The 15,340-nt window shown below is 49.5% G+C and overlaps 1 protein-coding gene across 1 annotated transcript in view; it reads right to left on the bottom strand.

Moving 5' to 3' along the window:
• Positions 1-15,340, bottom strand: part of LOC123772915 (protein amalgam) — a 307,767-nt gene that overhangs the window by 23,632 nt on the left and 268,795 nt on the right. The window contains exons 4-5 of the mRNA XM_069323221.1: positions 12,860-13,000; positions 6,343-6,739 (exon numbers count right to left, since the gene is read on the bottom strand). Of these exons, the coding sequence (XP_069179322.1) occupies positions 6,343-6,739; positions 12,860-13,000 (538 nt within the window). The remainder of the gene's footprint in view (positions 1-6,342; positions 6,740-12,859; positions 13,001-15,340) is intronic.

Here is a 15,340-nt window from a genome sequence, read left to right as displayed (position 1 = left end):
CTGGGACAGTGAGAGGTGGCTTTAGAAGTCCTGGGGTAGTGAGAGGTGGCTTTAAGAGTCCTGGAGCAGTGAGAGGTGGCTTTAAGAGTCCTGGAGCAGTGAGAGGTGGCTTTAAGAGTCCTGGAGCAGTGAGAGGTGGCTTTAAGATTCCTGGGGCTGTGAGAGGTGGCTTTAAGAGTCCTGGGGTAGTGAGAGGTGGCTTTAGGAGTCCTGGGACAGTGAGAAGTGGCTTTAGGAGTCCTGGAGCAGTGAGAGGTGGCTTTAGGAGTGATGGAGCAGTGAGAGGTGGCCTTAGGAGTCCTGGAGCAGTGAGAGGTGGCTTTAGGAGTCCTGGGGTAGTGAGAGGTGGCTTTAGGAGTCCTGGGGCAGTGAGAGGTGGCTTTAGGAGTCCTGGGGCAGTGAGAGGTGGCTTTACGAGTCCTGGAGCAGTGAGAGGTGGCTTTAGGAGTCCTGGAGCAGTGAGAGGTGGCTTTAGGAGTCCTGGGGTAGTGAGAGGTGGCTTTAGGAGTCCTGGAGCAGTGAGAGGTGGCTTTAAGAGTCCTGGGACAGTGAGAGGTGGCTTTAGAAGTCCTGGGGTAGTGAGAGGTGGCTTTAAGAGTCCTGGAGCAGTGAGAGGTGGCTTTAAGAGTCCTGGAGCAGTGAGAGGTGGCTTTAAGAGTCCTGGAGCAGTGAGAGGTGGCTTTAAGAGTCCTGGGGCTGTGAGAGGTGGCTTTAAGAGTCCTGGAGCAGTGAGAGGTGGCTTTAGGAGTCCTGGAGCAGTGAGAGGTGGCTTTAGGAGTCCTGGAGCAGTGAGAGGTGGCTTTAGGAGTCCTGGAGCAGTGAGAGGTGGCTTTAAGAGTCCTGGGGTAGTGAGAGGTGGCTTTAGGAGTCCTGGGGCAGTAAGAGGTGGCTTTAAGAGTCCTGGAGCAGTGAGAGGTGGCTTTAGGAGTCCTGGAGCAGTGAGAGGTGGCTTTAGGAGTCCTGGAGCAGTGAGAGGTTGCTTTAGGAGTCCTGGAGCAGTGAGAGGTGGCTTTAGGAGTCCTGGGGCAGTAAGAGGTGGCTTTAAGAGTCCTGGAGCAGTGAGAGGTGGCTTTAAGAGTCCTGGAGCAGTGAGAGGTGGCTTTAAAAGTCCTGGAGCAGTGAGAGGTGGCTTTAAAAGTCCTGGAGCAGTGAGAGGTGGCTTTAAGAGTCCTGGAGCAGTGAGAGGTGGCTTTAAGAGTCCTGGAGCAGTGAGAGGTGGCAATAAGAGTCCTGGAGCAGTGAGAGGTGGCTTTAAGAGTCCTGGGGCTGTGAGAGGTGGCTTTAGGAGTCCTGGAGCAGTGAGAGGTGGCTTTATGAGTCCTGGAGCAGTGAGAGGTGGCTTTAGGAGTCCTGGAGCAGTGAGAGGTGGCTTTAGGAGTCCTGGAGCAGTGAGAGGTGGCTTTAGTAGTCCTGGAGCAGTGAGAGGTGGCTTTAGGAGTCCTGGAGCAGTGAGAGGTGGCTTTAGGAGTCCTGGAGCAGTGAGAGGTGGCTTTAGTAGTCCTGGAGCAGTGAGAGGTGGCTTTAAGAGTCCTGGAGCAGTGAAAGGTGGCTTTAAGAGTCCTGGAGCAGTGAGAGGTGGCTTTAAGAGTCCTGGAGCAGTGAGAGGTGGCTTTAGGAGTCCTGGAGCAGTGAGAGGTGGCTTTAGGAGTCCTGGAGCAGTGAGAGGTGGCTTTAGGAGTCCTGGAGCAGTGAGAGGTGGCTTTAGGAGTCCTGGAGCAGTGAGAGGTGGCTTTAAGAGTCCTGGAGCAGTGAGAGGTGGCTTTAGGAGTCCTGGAGCAGTGAGAGGTGGCTTTAGGAGTCCTGGAGCAGTGAGAGGTGGGTGGCTTTTGCAGTCTTGAGGAAAAACGAGAGCGCCAATAATGTCTTTATTAACAACACGACGAAACAACAGTCGTTATTTTACCATAATTTAAATCAAATATAATTATAATCAAACGATAAGCAATAATCATGAACATTAAATCTTAGTTCCTATTTGGGGATGAGAGCCCCCATTTAGGAGTTATAGGCGGTCAACGACGTGTTATAGGTGCTCAACGACTAGTTGTTGTCACCCATTACTCCTAAGTGAGCGCCTATAACTGTTGGGTGAGCGCCTATAACTCGTCGTTGAGCGCCTATAACTCGTGCCTGAGCGCCTATAACTCGTCGTTGAGCGCCTATAACTCGTCGTTGAGCGCCTATAACTCGTCGTTGAGCGCCTATAACTCGTCGTTGAGCGCCTATAACTCGTCGTTGAGCGCCTATAACTCGTCCTTGAGCGCCTATAACTCGTCCTTGAGCGCCTATAACACATCGTTGAGCGCCTATAACACATCGTTGAGCGCCTATAACACATCGTTGAGCGCCTATAACTCGTCGTTGAGCGCCTATAGCACTTCGTTGAGCACCTATAACTCGTCCTTGAGCACCTATAACACATCGTTGAGCGCCTATAACACATCGTTGAGCGCCTATAACTCGTCGTTGAGCGCCTATACTTCGTCGTTGAGCACCTATAACTCTTCGTTGAGCGCCTATAACTCTTCGTTGAGTGCCCATAACTAGTGGTTGAGCTCCTATAACTCGTAGATGAGCGCCTATAACTCTTCGTTGAGTGCCCATAACTAGTGGTTGAGCTCCTATAACTCGTAGATGAGCGCCTATAACTCGTTGTTGAGTGCCTATAACTCGTCGTCGAGCGCCTATAACTCGCCTATAACCCGGATCCCGGGTTATATTCCCGAGCGGGAGAGAAATAATTTGGACCCTACATTATTACCCCCCCCCCCCACCCTCTATTAGTGTAGGTCACCTCCCTCTATTAGTTCAAGTCATCCCCCCCCCACCCTCTATTAGTTTAGGTTACCTCCCTCTATTAGTTCAAGTCATCCCCCCCCCACCCTCTATTAGTTTAGGTTACCTCCCTCTATTAGTTCAAGTCATCCCCCCCCCACCCTCTATTAGTTTAGGTTACCTCCCTCTATTAGTTCAAGTCATCCCCCCCCCACCCTCTATTAGTGTAGGTCACCTCCCTCTATTAGTTCAAGTCATCCCCCCCCCACCCTCTATTAGTGTAGGTCACCTCCCTCTATTAGTTCAAGTCATCCCCCCCCACCCTCTATTAGTGTAGGTCACCTCCCTCTATTAGTTCAAGTCATCCCCCCCCCACCCTCTATTAGTGTAGGTCACCTCCCTCTATTAGTTCAAGTCATCCCCCCCCCCACCCTCTATTAGTTTAGGTTACCTCCCTCTATTAGTTCAAGTCATCCCCCCCCACCCTCTATTAGTTTAGGTTACCTCCCTCTATTAGTTCAAGTCATCCCCCCCCACCCTCTATTAGTTTAGGTCACCTCCCTCTATTAGTTCAAGTCATCCCCCCCCACCCTCTATTAGTTTAGGTTACCTCCCTCTATTAGTTCAAGTCATCCCCCCCCACCCTCTATTAGTTTAGGTTACCTCCCTCTATTAGTTCAAGTCATCCCCCCCACCCTCTATTAGTTTAGGTTACCTCCCTCTATTAGTTCAAGTCATCCCCGCCCACCCTCTATTAGTTTAGGTTACCTCTCTCTATTAGTTCAAGTCATCCCCCCCCACCCTCTATTAGTTTAGGTTACCTCCCTCTATTAGTTCAAGTCATCCCCCCCACCCTCTATTAGTTTAGGTTACCTCCCTCTATTAGATCAAGTCATCCCCCCCACCCTCTATTAGTTTAGGTCACCTCCCTCTATTAGTTCAAGTCATCCCCCCCCCACCCTCTATTAGTTTAGGTTACCTCCCTCTATTAGTTCAAGTCATCCCCCCCCACCCTCTATTAGTTTAGGTTACCTCCCTCTATTAGTTCAAGTCATCCCCCCCCACCCTCTATTAGTTTAGGTCACCTCCCTCTATTAGTTCAAGTCATCCCCCCCCCACCCTCTATTAGTTTAGGTTACCTCCCTCTATTAGTTTAAGTCATCCCCCCCCCACCCTCTATTAGTTTAAGTCATCCCCCCCACCCTCTATTAGTTTAAGTCATCCCCCCCCACCCTCTATTAGTTTAAGTCATCCCCCCCCCACCCTCTATTAGTTTAAGTCATCCCCCCCCACCCTCTATTAGTTTAAGTCATCCCCCCCACCCTCTATTAGTTTAAGTCATCCCCCCCCCACCCTCTATTAGTTAAAGTCATCCCCCCCACCCTCTATTAGTTTAAGTCATCCCCCCCCCCCACCCTCTATTAGTTTAAGTCATCCCCCCCACCCTCTATTAGTTTAAGTCATCCCCCCCCACCCTCTATTAGTTTAAGTCATCCCCCCCCCACCCTCTATTAGTTTAAGTCATCCCCCCCCCCTCCCCCGGAGACAGACCCACAGACAGTGACCAACTACAAGTTCGTGAGCTTCCCCTCTCACTCCAGCCAATCACGTGGCTCGACACAGCGCACGTGGGTGGGTGTTGACAAACAACACAGCCCACGTGGGGTGGGTGTTTACAAACAACAGTACGCACGTGGGTGGGTGTTGACAACACCACAGCCCACGTGGGTGGGTGTTGACAACAACAGAACGCACGTGGGTGTGTGTTGACAACAACACAGCCCACGTGGGGTGGGTGTTTACAAAACAACACAGCCCACGTGGGGTGGGTGTTGACAACAACAGAACGTACGTGGGTGGGTGTTGACAACACCACAACACACGTGGGTGTGTGTTGACAACAACACAGCCCACGTGGGGTGGGTGTTTACAAACAACACAGCGCACGTGGGTGGGTGTTTACAAACAACACAGCGCACGTGGGTGGGTGTTGACAAACAACACAGCCCACGTGGGTGGGTGTTTACAAACAACACAGCGCACGTGGGTTGGTGTTGACAAACAACACAGCCCACGTGGGTGGGTGTTGATAACAACAGAACGCACGTGGATGTTTGTTTACAAACAAATCCCACAGTGGCGAATGATCCTGCCCTCTCAATGCGTCACTGTGTACCGTTACAGCCCCCAACGTATCACATACAGCGTCCTATGATAACTGTACCGGCTTCCAAAACTCCGTTTACTATGCCTCGGCCGCTTAGGTTAGGTGGGTGAGGCGGGTTGGTGCGTCTCTAGGGAGGTTTGGGCGTTGTGACAGATCACGGGACGGCGGTGAATGGGGAGCAGACAGTGCTGGCAGACCACTAGACTACGGAGCAGACCAACTGTTCATATAATAGAACTCACACTTAGAAAAACATCATTAAGGTTAGGTTAGGTGAGTACAGTGAGTAGTGAGCATTATAATAATAATAATAATAATAATAATAATAATAATAATAATAATAATAATAATAATAATGTTTATTTAGGTAAGGTACATACATACAAGAGATTTTACAAAGATTGATGGATTTATAGATAGAGCTAGTACATACAATGCCTAAAGCCACTATTACGCAAAGCGTTTCGGGCATGAAAAACATTAATGACTAAATCTTAAAAATAGAGATAAAAAGTGGGGAACATGGCTGAAAAAGCAGCACAAATACAATTAGGTCGACAAACAGCGTCGTTTAAGAAAACAGACATGGGTTGACAACAGAGGGGTGAGGTAGGTTACAGGGAATTTATTAGGTATAGCTTCGTTTTTATCTTAAACTGGTTGAGAGAGGTACAGTCTTTAACATGGTTGGGAAGGTCATTCCACATTCTGGGTCCCTTGATTTGTAGAGCATTTCTAGTTTGATTAAGTCGCACTCTTGGAATATCAAAACTGTATTTATTTCTGGTGTGGTGCTCATGGGTTCTGTTACAACCTTCTATGAAGCTTTGGAGGTCAGGATTGGCATTACAGTTCAGCGTTTTATATATGTATAATACACATGAGAGAATGTGCAGTGACTTAATATCTAACATATTCAGAGATTTGAGTAGGGGTACCGAGTGATGTCTGGGGCCAGAGTTGGATATTGTCCTAATAGCAGCTTTGTGTTGGGTAATTAGAGGACGTAAGTGATTTTGGGTAGTAGAGCCCCAAGCACAAATACCATAGTTGAGATATGGATAGATAAGGGAGTAATAGAGAGTCACCAGGGCAGGGCGAGGTACATAATATCTGATCTTAGAAAGAATGCCAACAGTTTTTGAAACTTTTTTTGATATATTTAGAATGTGTCCCTGGAAATTCAGCTTGTGGTCGATGAGAATGCCAAGGAATTTGCGTTTATAGAGGTGAGTACAGTGAGTAGTGAACATTATAGACAGTTACGAGAGAGGCAGAAGCGGAATACCGTCTCCATGTCAACACCGTCAATATTTTACTGTACCTCACACCTGTCACAGTGAAAAGCCCCCCCTGTCACCTTGACAAGATACCTGTCACGCGCACACACACACACACACCTGTCATCTGTATGACGGCGTCCGCATGCCCGTGACTGTTCCTTGCGACACACACGTAGGCGCCAAAGTCCTTCTCAGAGACACGGTCAATAGTGAGAATGTGTCTGTGGGCAGCGTGGGGGAGGTGCTGGGTATGTGTGGTGGCGCCGTGGGTTACATGGGCACCTGTGGAGCCAGGCGGGGCCAGGGGGACACTAATGGGGCCCGGGGCGGGGCTCAGGTGACCGCTGGGCCCGTCCTGGGAGCGGTTGTGGCGTCCCACAAGGTAGAATTTGGTGTCGACGTTGTTTGGAGAGAGCGGGTGACCGTCACGTGTCCAGAACACGTCCGGGACTGGTTGACCCGTCACCACACACGCCAGTTCGACCCGATCACCGGCTCCCGTCCGTACGATCCCCTGAGAGGGAGAAAAAGAGTTATTATCTGGCATAAATCAATGGTTCTGGTTCAAGATTAGTGAATCTCTTGCTGTGGGCGAGGGGTCAACACTGAGGCTTGGAGACAGGGTCTTCTTCGTGAGGTTGTCAGGGTCTAGGTGAGGTTGTCAGGGTCTTGGAGGGGTTGTCAGGGTTTTGATGAGGTTGTCAGGGTCTTAGTGAAGTTGTCAGGGTCTTGGTGAGGTTGTCAGGGTCTTGGAGAGGTTGTCAGGGTCTAGGTGAGGTTGTCAGGGTCTAGGTGAGGTTGTCAGGGTCTAGATGAGGTTGTCAGGGTCTAGGTGAGGTTGTCAGGGTCTTGGTGAGGTTCTAAGGGTCTAGGCGAGGTTGTCAGGGTCTTGGTGAGGTTGTCAGGGTCTAGGTAAGGTTGTCAGGGTCTAGGTAGGGTTGTCAGGGTCTTGATGAGGTTGTCAGGGTCTTGGTGAAGTTGTCAGGGTCTTGGAGAGGTTGTCAGGGTCTTGGAGAGGTTGTCAGGGTCTAGGTGAGGTTGTCAGGGTCTAGGTGAGGTTGTCAGGGTCTAGGTGAGGTTGTCAGGGTCTTGGCGAGGTTGTCAGGGTCTTGGAGAGGTTGTCAGGGTCTAGGTGAGGTTGTCAGGGTCTTGGTGAGGTTGTCAGGGTCTTGGTGAGGTTGTCAGGGTCTTGGTGAGGTTGTCAGGGTCTTGGTGAGGTTGTCAGGGTCTTGGAGAGGTTGTCAGAGTCTTGGAGAGGTTGTCAGGGTCTAGGTGAGGTTGTCAGGGTCTAGGTGAGGTTGTCAGAGTCTTGGAGAGGTTGTCAGGGTCTAGGTGAGGTTGTCAGGGTCTTGGTGAGGTTGTCAGGGTCTTGGTGAGGTTGTCAGGGTCTTGGTGAGGTTGTCAGGGTCTTGGTGAGGTTGTCAGGGTCTTGGAGAGGTTGTCAGGGTCTAGGTGAGGTTGTCAGGGTCTTGGAGAGGTTGTCAGGGTCTAGGTGAGGTTGTCAGGGTCTTGGTGAAGTTGTCAGGGTCTTGGAGAGGTTGTCAGGGTCTTGGTGAGGTTGTCAGGGTCTAGGTGAGGTTGTCAGGGTCTTGGTGAGGTTGTCAGGGTCTTGGTGAGGTTGTCAGGGTCTTGGTGAGGTTGTCAGGGTCTTCGTGAGGTTGTCAGGGTCTAGGTGAGGTTGTCAGGGTCTTGGAGAGGTTGTCAGGGTCTTGGAGAGGTTGTCAGGGTCTTGGTGAGGTTGTCAGGGTCTTGCTGAGGTTGTCAGGGTCTTGGTGAGGTTGTCAGGGTCTAGGTGAGGTTGTCAGGGTCTAGGTGAGGTTGTCAGGGTCTTGGTGAGGTTGTCAGGGTCTTGGTGAGGTTGTCAGGGTCTAGGTGAGGTTGTCAGGGTCATGCTGAGGTTGTCAGGGTCTTGGTGAGGTTGTCAGGGTCTTGGTGAGGTTGTCAGGGTCTTGGTGAGGTTGTCAGGGTCTTGGTGAGGTTGTCAGGGTCTTGGAGAGGTTGTCAGGGTCTAGGTGAGGTTGTCAGGGTCTAGGTGAGGTTGTCAGGGTCTTGGTGAGGTTGTCAGGGTCTTGGTGAGGTTGTCAGGGTCTAGGTGAGGTTGTCAGGGTCATGCTGAGGTTGTCAGGGTCTTGGTGAGGTTGTCAGGGTCTTGGTGAGGTTGTCAGGGTCTAGGTGAGGTTGTCAGGGTCTTGGAGAGGTTGTCAGGGTCTAGGTGAGGTTGTCAGGGTCTTCGTGAAGTTGTCAGGGTCTTGGAGAGGTTGTCAGGGTCTTGGTGAGGTTGTCAGGGTCTAGGTGAGGTTGTCAGGGTCTTGGTGAGGTTGTCAGGGTCTTGGTGAGGTTGTCAGGGTCTTGGTGAGGTTGTCAGGGTCTTCGTGAGGTTGTCAGGGTCTAGGTGAGGTTGTCAGGGTCTTGGAGAGGTTGTCAGGGTCTTGGAGAGGTTGTCAGGGTCTTGGTGAGGTTGTCAGGGTCTTGCTGAGGTTGTCAGGGTCTTGGTGAGGTTGTCAGGGTCTAGGTGAGGTTGTCAGGGTCTAGGTGAGGTTGTCAGGGTCTTGGTGAGGTTGTCAGGGTCTTGGTGAGGTTGTCAGGGTCTAGGTGAGGTTGTCAGGGTCATGCTGAGGTTGTCAGGGTCTTGGTGAGGTTGTCAGGGTCTTGGTGAGGTTGTCAGGGTCTTGGTGAGGTTGTCAGGGTCTTGGTGAGGTTGTCAGGGTCTTGGAGAGGTTGTCAGAGTCTTGGAGAGGTTGTCAGGGTCTTGGTGAGGTTGTCAGGGTCTTGGTGAGGTTGTCAGGGTCTTGGTGAGGTTGTTTGGGTCTTAGTGAGGTTGTCAGGGTCTTGGTGAGGTTGTCAGGGTCTTGGAGAGGTTGTCAGGGTCTTGGTGAAGTTGTCAGGGTCTTGGAGAGGTTGGCAGGGTCTTCGTGAGGTTGTCAGGGTCTTGGTGAGGTTGTCAGGGTCTAGGTGAGGTTGTCAGGGTCTTGGTGAGGTTGTCAGGGTCTTGGTGAGGTTGTCAGGGTCTTGGTGAGGTTGTCAGGGTCTTCGTGAGGTTGTCAGGGTCTAGGTGAGGTTGTCAGGGTCTTGGAGAGGTTGTCAGGGTCTTGGTGAGGTTGTCAGGGTCTAGGTGAGGTTGTCAGGGTCTTGGTGAGGTTGTCAGGGTCTTGGTGAGGTTGTCAGGGTCTTGGTGAGGTTGTCAGGGTCTTCGTGAGGTTGTCAGGGTCTAGGTGAGGTTGTCAGGGTCTTGGAGAGGTTGTCAGGGTCTTGGAGAGGTTGTCAGGGTCTTGGTGAGGTTGTCAGGGTCTTGCTGAGGTTGTCAGGGTCTTGGTGAGGTTGTCAGGGTCTAGGTGAGGTTGTCAGGGTCTAGGTGAGGTTGTCAGGGTCTTGGTGAGGTTGTCAGGGTCTTGGTGAGGTTGTCAGGGTCTAGGTGAGGTTGTCAGGGTCATGCTGAGGTTGTCAGGGTCTTGGTGAGGTTGTCAGGGTCTTGGTGAGGTTGTCAGGGTCTTGGTGAGGTTGTCAGGGTCTTGGTGAGGTTGTCAGGGTTTTGGAGAGGTTGTCAGAGTCTTGGAGAGGTTGTCAGGGTCTTGGTGAGGTTGTCAGGGTCTTGGTGAGGTTGTCAGGGTCTTGGTGAGGTTGTTTGGGTCTTAGTGAGGTTGTCAGGGTCTTGGTGAGGTTGTCAGGGTCTTGGAGAGGTTGTCAGGGTCTTGGTGAAGTTGTCAGGGTCTTGGAGAGGTTGGCAGGGTCTTCGTGAGGTTGTCAGGGTCTTGGTGAGGTTGTCAGGGTCTAGGTGAGGTTTTCAGGGTCTTGCTGAGGTTGTCAGGGTCTTGCTGAGGTTGTCAGGGTCTTGGTGAGGTTGTCAGGGTCTTGGAGAGGTTGTCAGGGTCTTGGAGAGGTTGTCAGGGTCTTGCTGAGGTTGTCAGGGTCTTGCTGAAGTTGTCAGGGTCTTGGAGAGGTTGTCAGGGTCTTGCTGAGGTTGTCAGGGTCTTGCTGAGGTTGTCAGGGTCTTGGAGAGGTTGTCAGGGTCTTGCTGAGGTTGTCAGGGTCTTGCTGAAGTTGTCAGGGTCTTGGAGAGGTTGTCAGGGTCTTGCTGAGGTTGTCAGGGTCTTGCTTAAGTTGTCAGGGTCTTGGAGAGGTTGTCAGGGTCTTGGAGAGGTTGTCAGGGTCTTGGTGAGGTTGTCAGGGTCTTGGTGAGGTTGTCAGGGTCTTGGTGAGGTTGTCAGGGTCTTGCTGAGGTTATCAGGGTCTTGCTGAGGTTGTCAGGGTCTTGGTGAGGTTGTCAGGGTCTTGCTGAGGTTGTCAGGGTCCACAACCCTGACAACTATGACTGTTACCCCAACTACATGTTTGTTATAAACATGAAAAAAGATGTAATAGCGAGCTTAATACCATTTGAAGAGACATAATTCTGATGGAATGTTTTACAGGTTCTAAGTACATATAGCTTTATTTACTTAGTGCTTTATTATATTTATTTGTAATATTTTTTAATTATATTTAATATTAATTATATTTATTATATACAAGAACAGAACTGTAGACATACAAGACGATTATATGTTTCAATCTTCTGCTCGAGATGTCTAACACACTTCCGCAGACAGCAGTGTATATTACTAATATTCAATACAATAGGCAGATAATATTGATGTTAAGTTAAGTTGAAAAAATAAATTCACTCATAGAAGACGGAAGTTAAATTTTCCGTCAATAGAAAACGCTATTAATTTCACCAGCTAATTTTTGGGGGAACATTCTTAATACAGCAAAATTGAACTTTTAAACACCATAAAAACATTTCACTTGAACTAACTTGATTATTAGTACCAAAATAAAGTAAATGGTGACATTTCTACCACTTCTTGACATCTGGATATAGCTGTCATATATGCAGGCGAGGAGTCACAATAACGGGGCTGAAGCATGTTGACCAGACCACACACTAGAAGGTGAAGGGACGACGACGTTTCGGTCCGTCCTGGACCATTCTCAAGTCGATTGTCTTGAGAATGGTCCAGAACGACTTGAGAATGGGCCAGAACGACTTGAGAATGGTCCAGGACGACTTGAGAATGGGCCAGAACGACTTGAGAATGGTCCAGGACGACTTGAGAATGGTCCAGGACGACATGAGAATGGTCCAGAACGACTTGAGAATGGTCCATAACGACTTGAGAATGGTCCAGGACGGACCGAAACGTCGTCTTCCCTTCACCTTCTAGTGTGTGGTCTGGTCAACAGCTGTCATATATACAGGATTAATGCTATTATTTGCAAGTGCCCTTTGACAGAAATAATGGCAAAGGATGAAGACTAGTTACTTGGTTCACCAGTACCTGGTGTTGACACCAGTACCTGGTGTTGACACCAGTACCTGGTGTTGACACCAGTACCTGGTGTTGACACCAGTACCTGGTGTTGACACCAGTACCTGGTGTTGACACCAGTACCTGGTGTTGACACCAGTACCTGGTGTTGACACCAGCCTCCACCACAAGAATTATTTGGTATTATCATCCTTGTTCATAACTGGTGGACTAGGCCTAACCTACAAAAAGATAAGGCTTCCCAATTATAATTACTAACATATGTAGTTTAATACTGTAGTGAATGTCTGCTAATTAATAATTTTGATTGACTACATATATGTATACAATAAATCCCCCATATTGTGTGACGAAAGTGATTTGTGATAATTTTTAGAAATACAGTAAACTTCATCATACAATTTACTATCGAAAAATATAAATTAACGTAAAATATAAATTCATACAAATTAACGTAATATATAAATTCTATATAAATTCATATAAATTAAATAAATATAAATCTCACAGGGCAATTCTCCCACAGTAAATAGTGCTGTTGACCAGACCACACACTAGAAGATGAAGGGACGACGACGTTTCGGTCCGTCTTGGACCATTCTCAAGTCGTCCTGGACCATTCTCAAGTCGTCCTTGACCATTCTCAAGTCGTCCTGGACCATTCTCAAGTCGTTCTGGACCATTCTCAAGTCGTTCTGGACCATTCTCAAGTCGTTCTGGACCATTCTCAAGTCGTTCTGGACCATTCTCAAGTCGTCCTGGACCATTCTCAAATCGATCGACTTGAGAATGGTCCAGGACGGACCGAAACGTCGTCGTCCCTTCACCTTCTAGTGTGTGGTCTGGTCAACAGCCACGTTATTGTGACTCCTCGTCTGCATCACAACGGGTTGATAATAATAATAATTTTTCTTTGCATGAAGGTACAATGGGTTGATGAGATTTAATAAAAGTGGAATGTTCCCTTTCATGCAAAGTCACTAACACGCATAGCGTTTCGGGCAGAAATAATTACGGATAAGGAATAGTATTTAAGACTAGCAAGGTCAAAGGTTGTTTGAGGTCGCTAAACCAGTGCTGAAGAGGAAGAAAATCAGGGAAAGCGCCAAGCCATTACGACTATATACCACTTGGAAAGGGTCAGGATAAAGCTTTGAGATGGGAAAGAGGGATGAAAATGCTTCCAACCACTTGTGGACGGTCGGGGGATTGAACGCCGATCTGCATGAAGCTAAACCGTCGCTCTACCGTCCAGCCCAAGTGGTTGAGCCCGCAGATAAGACAGTATTGCCCGGTAAGGTGGCAGAGATGCCTCAGGGTCTGACCTTGTCAGTGGTGACCTCTGGTGGGTACTCGACGGTCAGGGTCATGGCGGCGGAGGCGGCCTCCCCGATGCCGTTGTCGGCGCTGCAGAGGTACGTCCCCTCGGCGTGACGATCCACCTCCGTCAGCGTGAGGCTCCGGCCCTGCAGGAGGCAGAGTGACCGGTTACTCAAGAACAGTAGGTAGAGTGACGGGTTACACAAGAACAGTAGGTAGAGTGACGGGTTACACAAGAACAGTAGGCAGAGTGACGGGTTACACAAGAACAGTAGGCAGAGTGACGGGTTACACAAGAACAGTAGGCAGAGTGACGGGTTACACAAGAACAGTAGGCAGAGTGACGGGTTACACAAGAACAGTAGGCAGAGTGACGGGTTACACAAGAACAGTAGGTAGAGTGACGGCTTACACAAGAACAGTAGGCAGAGTGACGGCTTACACAAGAACAGTAGGCAGAGTGACGGCTTACACAAGAACAGTAGGCAGAGTGACGGCTTACACAAGAACAGTAGGCAGAGTGACGGCTTACACAAGAACAGTAGGCAGAGTGACGGCTTACACAAGAACAGTAGGCAGAGTGACGGGTTACACAAGAACAGTAGGCAGAGTGACGGCTTACACAAGAACAGTAGGCAGAGTGACGGCTTACACAAGAACAGTAGGCAGAGTGACGGCTTACACAAGAACAGTAGGCAGAGTGACGGCTTACACAAGAACAGTAGGCAGAGTGACGGCTTACACAAGAACAGTAGGCAGAGTGACGGCTTACACAAGAACAGTAGGCAGAGTGACGGGTTACACAAGAACAGTAGGCAGAGTGACGGCTTACACAAGAACAGTAGGCAGAGTGACGGCTTACACAAGAACAGTAGGCAGAGTGACGGCTTACACAAGAACAGTAGGCAGAGTGACGGCTTACACAAGAACAGTAGGCAGAGTGACGGCTTACACAAGAACAGTAGGCAGAGTGACGGCTTACACAAGAACAGTAGGCAGAGTGACGGCTTACACAAGAACAGTAGGCAGAGTGACGGCTTACACAAGAACAGTAGGCAGAGTGACGGCTTACACAAGAACAGTAGGCAGAGTGACGGCTTACACAAGAACAGCGTGAGAGATAACACAAAAAAGCAATAGTCGAGAGGTTTTCTCCTAGAAGAACCATTGTATAAATGTGTTACCAACGAACAATTGAACAAGTCTGTCGTGTGCAGGAGTGCAACAGTGTCTCATTAACCATTACTGACCATGAATACTGCAACGCTGACCGGGCAGTGGCTAACCTCAAGTACAGTTGTGGCGGTACACATGTACACACCTGGTACGCTACACCTGTAGACACCTGACACATGTACACACCTGGTACGCTACACCTGTAGACACCTGACACATGTACACACCTGGTACGCTTCACATGTAGACACCTGACACATGTACACACCTGGTATGCTACACCTGTAGACACCTGACACATGTACACACCTGGTACGCTACACATGTAGGCACCTGACACATGTACACACCTGGTACGCTACACATGTAGACACCTGACACATGTACACACCTGGTACGCTACACACGTAAACACCTGACACATGTACACACCTGGTACGCTACACATGTAGACACCTGACACATGTACACACCTGGTACGCTACACTCGTAGACACCTGACACATGTACACACCTGGTACGCTACACATGTAGACACCTGACACATGTACACACCTGGTACGCTACACACGTAAACACCTGACACATGTACACACCTGGTACGCTACACACGTAAACACCTGACACATGTACACACCTGGTACGCTACACATGTAGACACCTGACACATGTACACACCTGGTACGCTACACACGTAAACACCTGACACATGTACACACCTGGTACGCTACACATGTACACACCTGGATGTTACACATGTAGGCACCTGACACATGTACACACCTGGTATGCTACACATGTAGACACCTGACACATGTACACACCTGGTATGCTACACCTGTAGACACCTGACACATGTACACACCTGGTACGCTACTCCTGTAGACACCTGACACATGTAGACACCTGGTACGCTACACATGTAGACACCTGGTACGCTACACATGTAGACACCTGACACATGTACACACCTGGTACGCTACACATGTAGACACCTGACACATGTACACACCTGGTACGCTACACATGTAGACACCTGACACATGTACACACCTGGTACGCTTCACATGTAGACACCTGACACATGTACACACCTGGTACGCTACACATGTAGACACCTGACACATGTACACACCTGGTACGCTACACATATAGACACCTGACACATGTACACACCTGGTACGCTGCACACGTAAACACCTGACACATGTACACACCTGGTACGCTACACATGTACACACCTGGATGTTACACATGTAGGCCCCTGACACATGTACACACCTGGTATGCTACACATGTAGACACCTGAC

This window comes from Procambarus clarkii, chromosome 12 (assembly GCF_040958095.1).
Source record: "Procambarus clarkii isolate CNS0578487 chromosome 12, FALCON_Pclarkii_2.0, whole genome shotgun sequence".
Taxonomy (NCBI): Eukaryota; Metazoa; Arthropoda; class Malacostraca; order Decapoda; family Cambaridae; genus Procambarus; species Procambarus clarkii.
Note: the sequence above shows the minus strand (reverse complement) of the source record. Positions and strands in the feature narration are given on the sequence as shown.